An 8,039-nucleotide genomic window follows, 5' to 3' on the forward strand; every position below is an offset into this window, starting at 1 on the left:
ATTTACAAGGAATTATATTAAGTATGAAAAAAATCGTGCTCAATTTAATAGAAAATATACTCAATTCTAGTTTAATGTGCTGAATTTAATAGAAATTATACTTATTTTTAAACTATTTTTATCGAAAAATATGAGGGTTAATTTTGATAGAAAATATACTCGATTTTAGCATAAAGTACTGGATTATAGTGTAAAGTGCTGAATTTAACCGAAAATATACTCATTTTTAGACTTTTTATACCTAAAATTCTTAGGGGCAATTTAGGTAACAATATTTGCACGAGAGAATTGAAACAAGTAATACTTTACATGCAGGGAGTGGAAATAAAGTTTTTTGTGATTAGGGACTGCATGCAAAGTTGTGATTATGATTAAAAATTTTTCTCTACTTTACTGTTTATTAAAATCATATAAAATCCACTCCTAATTTAATTAAGCAATTCAAATAAATCTAATCAAACCTAATAAAATTATCTTCTAAACGTATTCTTTAAAATTTATTTAAATGTAAAAAAAAAATCTTAATAAATTATATATATTAATATTTATTATTTTAATTAATATATTATATTAATCAATTTAATAATAATAATAATATTATGAGATCATTCCGTGAAATAATATTAGAATTAAAAGACCGTGATGACGGCCACGATAGTTCCTACAAATCATATCACCGACAACCTCTAGTAAACACATATAGTAGATTATTCATTGATTGATCACTTAATCCTCCACGGTATATGACCGGAATATATACTATTAATGCCATCTCGCCAGTCTTATTTATTCCACATGAATCTGTTTTACAACAACAGAGTTACTGAACCAAAAGAAATTTCATTAACAGAAACATAACAAGCCCCACAATACAGTGTTTATAGATATCATTGCTAGCCAGACGTCATTGCTGACGGAATTGCGGAAAAGAAGTAAGGAACTCAATACACTGATGCCAGCCTCTGCATTTAATGGATAGAAGCACGCACACTTTCCAAGTTTGTGCTCAAGATCATGGCGGATGATCTGCATATTCTCTTCCTGCCCTTTCTCTCCCCAGGCCACATGATCCCCATGGTCGACTTGGCACGGCTTTTTGCAGGCAGAGGAATCAAAGCCACCGTCGTAACCACCACCGGCAACGTGCCTCTCCTCAAGCCTACCGTTGATCTCGCCAACACCGACGCTTCCCTCCGCCACACTATCCAACTCCTCCCCCTCCGCCTCCCCTGCTCAGAAGCTGGAATTCCCGAGGGCTACGAGAACCTCGCCGCCTTCCCTAACCCCGACGACTTCTTTCAGCTCACCGCCGCCACCGACAGGTTTGAGCCCTCCTTCTCGCTGCTGCTCAAAACCCACCGCCCTGACTGCGTCGTCGTCGATTTGTTCTATCCTTGGGCCACCCGCGTCGCCCAAGAAGCCTCCGTTCCTTCGCTCCTCTTTGATGGATGCAACTTCTTCAGCTCCGCAGTTGTTGACATCGTAATAGACGGCGAGCTGAACCAGGGCGACTTGGAGACCGAGCGATCGATCGAGGTTCCCGGCATACCGCAGAAGATCCATCTCAAGCTCTCTAATCTCCCCTACCTTGTCCTTCATCCCAACGAGTTCTCCCACCGGATGGTCGAAAGCCTTCACCGGATCCACGGCACGGTCGTGAACAGTTTGTACGAGCTGGAACGTGACTACGTCGATCGAGCCCCCAACTCGCGAGACCACAGGTTCTGGTTCGTCGGCCCCGTCTCGCTGCAGAACCGAGGCATGGATATGAAGATGGTGCGAGGGAGCAGCGGCGCTGCTTCAGGGAGCGCCGATCATTTCTTGAGTTGGCTCGAAACCAAGAGGCCGAGGTCAGTCCTCTACGTCTGCTTCGGGAGCGTGGCCCGGTTCACGGCCACTCAGCTGCGGGAGATCGCGCGAGGTCTCGATGCGTCGGACCGGCCGTTCATCTGGGTCGTGGGGAACGCCGGAGAGATACCGGAATGGCTTCCAGAGGGATTCGTGAACAGGGTGGTCGGCGGCAGGAAGGGAATGTTGGTGCAAGGATGGGCGCCGCAGCTTCTCATATTGAATCACGAAGCGGTGGGAGGCTTCGTGACGCACTGCGGGTGGAACTCGTGCCTGGAAGCGATTGCTGCCGGTGTTCCGGTGATCACTTGGCCGTTGTTTGCCGAGCAATTCCTGAACGAGAAGCTGTTGGTCAACGTGCACAGGATGGGGATCTCAATCGGTGTGATTTCCTACGGCAATAAAGCAGAGGAGCGGACGGTGGTGAACAGTGAGCAACTGAAGGAGGCGGTGGATGAGCTGATGGGTAGTGGAGAGGAAGCAGAAGAGAGGAGGAAGAGGGCGAGGGAGCTGGGAGAGACGGCGAGAAGGGCGATTGAAGAAGGTGGATCTTCTCATCAAGCGATGACTTGCCTCATAGAGGAGTTGATTCGATTGAAAACCGTTGGATTAAACAGGGAGAATGGAGATGAGAAGAAATAACAATAACAGTCTTTGAACATCGTTTGTATGCTTCTCCAAAATTAAACAATGCTCGTCGATGCAAATGCTGATCTTAAACGTCTCAGAACTGGCTATAATTTATGACTCGTAGTATTGGAAGAGCATTATGACACCTGATACGGCGTATACTAGATGACCCCGGGATAGAGTTAGGGCTCATAATCAAGATGGTGTGAGAGTCAAGAGGAGGTTGCGATCAAGTTCAGGAAGTATGTGTATGAACGGGCCATTGTCCCCGGAACATTGCCTAATCTCTTTTTATGGACAGAGCTCTCAGTCTACTCTTTATTAGCCCTCGTATCGGTCCGTCTCTCAAGGCTCAGTCCGTCACTTCTCATGGACACGACTCCTAATCTACTCTCGATCGACATTTGTGAAGGTCGGACTCCCATGGCTTAGACCCTCACTTCTCATAGGCATGATTCCCAATCTACTCCCAGTCGGCTTCCATGTCGATCTGACCTTAGGACTTAAACTCTCACTTCTCATGAGCATGACTCTCAGTCTACTATCGGTCGACATCGGCGCTGGCCGGACCCTCAGGATTCAGACCTCACTTCTCATAGACATGGCTCCCAATCTACTCTCAGTCGACCTCTATGTCGGTCGGATTCCAACACTCAAACCCTTACTTTTCATGGATACGACTCCCAATCTACCCTTGGTCAGCCTCCACATCGATCAGACCTCGAGGGCTTAGTCTCTCACTTCTCATGGGCACGACTCTCGGTCTACTCCTAATCGACCTTCACACCTGTCAGATCTATATGGCTCAGACTCTCACTTCTCATGAGCACGGCTCTAGTCCGGTCGACCCTAATGCCAGTTGGACTATCGCCAAGGAACAACACTATCAAAGAATCACAACCACCTCTTAGAGAATAATCACTATTTGTCCGAGAATATTCTGATACTCTACCACCTGCATACCACGAAACTTTCCTCTACCCAATGAAAATTTATCATACATCCTCCATCATGCGACATACCCTGACACCAGGAATTCTCTGATGCCCCATTATTGTGAAGATTATGAGATGCGGTATAAAAGGGGGGTCCTCTCCGTTGGTTAGGTACGCGCGCACACACGCATCTACTACAATTCTAGTGTTCATCTGCTTCTGACACTTTTTGGGCTCTATCCTAATTCTAACTTGAGCATCGTAGTGCCTGCGTCAGAGACATTGCCTGATTCTGGCCCTAACGCTCCCATGCGATCTATCTATGATGTGCGTAGGTCTGTGGGTACTATCTTCGATCGTCTCCCCCTCCTCTGCTCGAAGGTCTAAAGCCTGCGACATATCTTCAGGTCCTAGATCTAAGTCCTCTCTCCATCAACATTCTTGTCCTCATCATCGACCCCCATCTGACTTAACTTCCGGACAGGAACACCACTAAAATAGTAGTAATGTAGTGACCATGCAAAAATTATTTAAAATTCAAATGTATTATTTAAGTAAAATATCATAAAAATAGCCGTCCAAAAGCTTACTCTTTGAATAAAAGAAATTCCAAATAAATTTAATGATAAAAAATAACTGCCCTAGAATCAACTAAATGTTATAATTCAAAAATAGAAGAAAAGAGAATTATAGAGAGAATTGTCTTATATTTTATTTCTATTAAACACTCCTATTTATAAGACATATAGAGTGGTGTAAAAAATGGAAGAATACAATGATTCATCAATCAACAATCAAATTAAATCAATTATCTATTATAACACTCCCCTTTAGATGATCGATGGAGAATCCAATATTGTCTCATTAAAACCTTGCCAGTAAAACTCAATGGAAAAAAGCCTGAATGAAGGAAAAAGAGTACAATAGTAGATACTCCCCCTGATTTTTTAGGGATCTTTTATGAAAAATAATAACATACGTAGTGAAAAAAATGATTCCTCTAGAGATCCAAGCGAATACAGTATACATTTTTTTTACTACTCTATCAAAATATAATAGTTATCTTTTTTGCGTGAACAAAACAATCCTAGAAGCAACTTGACTTTGGTAGATCTTAGCGCGATCAGAACGTCCACACCTCTACGGTATCTACGAACACATCCTTCATTCGTCGCATGAACTCAGTATTCAGAGAATCACCAACTATGTTGTGCTAGCAACAATCACAAGTGGTGTTCGACCAAGACAAGAATAAGAAGAAGAAGAAAATCAAGAGTCTCATGAAAATTTCACCAAAAAGGGTCTTTTGTATTCATCCAGTGACTACCAAGGGTTTTGCTTTTTGGTCTTCTTCTATTAATGATGAATTAATCTTTATTAATCTTAATGGGTTGGATTTAGTATATTGGATTAACCATTAATCCAATAACTTGATGGCTAACCCATTAATCCAATGAGTCTAATCCAGATTCATTTGAGTCTAATCCGGATTTATTTGGATTAACCCACTAATCTTATTGCACATAGTATTTTAGTCAAACTAAAATAAACCTATCTTCAAATCAACATGTTCTTTGTGTGTGACTCAATAGATTCTCGTAACGTTGACAGTGTTTCTAAAACTATTTTAGACACATAAACAATGAGTGATATCTAGTAATATATCATTGCTACCCAAGTGATGAGAATGTTGAGATCCGACCTAATCTGTCTGTGTCTATTATTTTGTATAACTTGATCCTTCTATCCACCGTAGTATGTGTTTGGATCATTAATAAGAGTGAGGTTCCTTAGAATATCCCCATTGTTATCACAATAAAGTCTATTAAGTTTGCTATGCTAGGAACTACACTAAGCTCTGTAATAAATTTTCTAATCCAAACAACCTCTTTTGCTGCATTAGAAACAACAATATACTCAACCTCTGTAATTGAATAAGCAACTGTATCTTGCTTTGAACTTGTTGGTGCAATATCCCTTGGGTCAAGGTTGACCAGGTTGACTAGGCTTGAGTTGGCACAAGCTTGAGTTTTGATATTTGGGTTTTAATGTTTGACAATACATGGAGATTGCAGATGCAATCGTCCGTTTAGGGAGATTGCTGGTGTAATTACTCTCTGGTCAAGGTTGACCAGTTAGTAAGTGAAGAAGAGTCAAGTAGGTCAAATGGTTGATCAGATACTTGACTGGGAAAGTCCTAACTGGAGGCTAGATAGATGGAAAGTCCTGATGAGTGAAGCCAGGTGAAAACCATAGTGAGTGAAGCTAGGTGAAAGTCCTGGTGAGTGAAGCCAGGCAGATGGGAAGTCCTAATGAATGAAGCTAGGCAGATGGAAAGATCTGGTGAGTGAAGCTAGACATGTGGAAATCCAGGTGGGTCAAGGTTGACCGAACACCTGGTGTTTGAAAGTCTAAGTAAGTCAAAGGATTGACAGATACTTGGCAAGAGGAAATCCAGATGGGTCAAGGGTGACCGGACATCTGGTGGAAGGAAGTCCAAGTGGGTTATGGATCGGACACTTGGCACGAGATGGTAAGTCCAAGTGGGTTGAGGTTGACCGGACACTTGGCGTGAGGAGAAAAAGTCCAGATGGGTCAAAAGTTGATCGAACACTTAGCGGTCGTAAGTCCAATAGGGAGTTGGCATGGAAATAGGAAATTTGGACGTAGTAAACTTTCGAAGGCCATAACTTTTGACTCGGATATCGGAATGAGGTGATCTCGGATGTCAGACGAAGCTCATTTCAAGATATACACATTTTTCTACTTGCCAATCGATTGGTCAATCGATTGGGAGGTTCAATCGATTGGTTGACGTGATTTCGTGCAGAAATGGTCTGGATCGATTGGGTAATCGATCAAAACTTTCCTAATCGATTGGTTAATCGATTAGGAGAGTTTTTGAGCGAATAGTGAGCTTCTGAATCGATCAATTGATCGATTGAAACCTCCAATCGATCAACCGATCGATTGGGAAGCTGGAAATCGTGCGATAAAGGCTGAATCGATCGGGCAATCGATTCAGGCGCTTTCCAAAGAGCACAGAGGCGCTCTAAATCGATCAGCTAATCGATTCAAAGCCTCCCCAATCGATTGAGAGCAATTCAATCGATTGGGATCCGACCGTTGTGCAGGTTATAGCCGTTGGCGAGCAATTCCTTCCACACGACTTCCACTTCTTCAGTTTTCTTCTCCACACGACTTCAGCGAGCTCCACAGCGATTTCTTCACTCTCACAGCCAGATCTTGAAGGCTCTTGGAGACAAGTGTAGGTACACTTCCAATGTTCAAGAGGCAACAACAAGCAACAAGTATGCAAGAAGAAAGAGTTTTTATTTGCATCTTTTATGTTTTCTTCTTGCGTGAGTTGTATTTGTTGTGTGGATTTGTACAAGGCTTTTCTGCCTTCGGTAGTTACCATAAAGGAGTATTTTTATTAGTGGAGAGTGCTCGTGTGTGTGGATCCTTGGATTAGTCACCTCTTCTTGAGGTGGATACCAAGTAAATCCTTGTGTTAGCATTATATTTTTGTTTCTTGTTCTTTCCGCTGCATATCATCACCAAGAAGCAAGCAAGTAACGACGAGCGCGACGAGCTATTCCCCCCTCCCCCCCCCCCCCCTTAGCACATTTCGACCCTAACAAGTGGTATCAGAGCGAGATTGCTCTTTACCGAAATCATCGCCGGAAGGGGCAACAAAGCTAGAGGGTAAAGAAGTTGAAGCAAATTTCATCAAGCCAAAGATTTTATCAAGAGCTCAACTTCAAATGGAATTCGGAGATGGATTCGGATTCGACACAAGGGTGCCTCCACCATTCACTTCAACAAGCTTCGATCTTTGGAAATCAAGGATCGAAAATCTTTTGATGGTGGAGATAGAGCAATGGTTTGCTCTAATAGAAGGCTTTGAAGCTCCAACAAATTCTAAGGACAAAACTCTCAAGAGGAGCAAGTGGAGCCAAGAGCAAATTCAAATGAGTGAGGTAAATGACAAAGTGACCAAGCTATTGGTCAATTTATTGCCAAGCAATATTTTGGCTTGAGTTGGAGAATTCAAGGATGTCAAGGACCTTTAGAGCAAATTGGAAAAGATTCATGAAGTCCCCTCCACTGTACCAAATCAAGAAGAATCCAAAGATGGTGACTCATTGGATCAAGGCCAAGAGGAAGAGGACTTCAAAGTTGAGAGATGCTCAACTTCTGAAGAAGAGGTCCAAGAAGCTTCATCTTCAACGGAATGCAACGAAAAGGGAAAAGAAGGAGCATACTCCTTGTTCCATGTACAAGATTAAGATAAAGAAGTCTCCACCTCTAGGATTGAGGGGGAGAGCCATTCGTTGACACCAGACCAAGAAGGAGGAGAAGCTTCTACTTCCGGGTCAAGCGAAGAAGAAGAAGAAGAAAGTACCATCCCTACACATGAAGGTATAACTAGTTCAATTAAAAATAAAAATCATATTATATGTTTTGAGTGTAGGGAATATGGGCATTACAAAAGTAAGTGTCCCAAATTGGCCAAGGAGAAGAGTCAACCGGCACAAAGGGGCAAGGAGAAGCCCAAGGAGATCACCCCCATGATAAAGAAGAGCAAGGAGCACATTGTATGCTTCTTGTGTCATCAAAAAG

The 8,039-nt window shown here is 42.6% G+C and overlaps 1 protein-coding gene across 1 annotated transcript; it reads left to right on the top strand.

Moving 5' to 3' along the window:
• The first annotated feature begins 965 nt into the window (after nt 1-965).
• Nucleotides 966-2,568, top strand: LOC122016915 (UDP-glucose flavonoid 3-O-glucosyltransferase 7-like). Its single transcript, XM_042574355.1, has one exon. The coding sequence runs from the start codon at nt 1,015-1,017 to the stop codon at nt 2,488-2,490; it is 1,476 nt and encodes a 491-aa protein (XP_042430289.1). The 5' UTR covers nt 966-1,014; the 3' UTR covers nt 2,491-2,568.
• Nucleotides 2,569-8,039: the final 5,471 nt, after the last annotated feature.

The sequence above is a fragment of the Zingiber officinale genome, chromosome 1A, assembly GCF_018446385.1.
Source record: "Zingiber officinale cultivar Zhangliang chromosome 1A, Zo_v1.1, whole genome shotgun sequence".
Lineage (NCBI taxonomy): Eukaryota > Viridiplantae > Streptophyta > Magnoliopsida > Zingiberales > Zingiberaceae > Zingiber > Zingiber officinale.

What these genes read in the sequence shown, in the direction of transcription:
- LOC122016915 (XM_042574355.1), top strand. Translation starts at nt 1,015, where the DNA reads ATGGCGGATGATCTGCATATTCTCTTCCTGCCCTTTCTCTCCCCAGGC.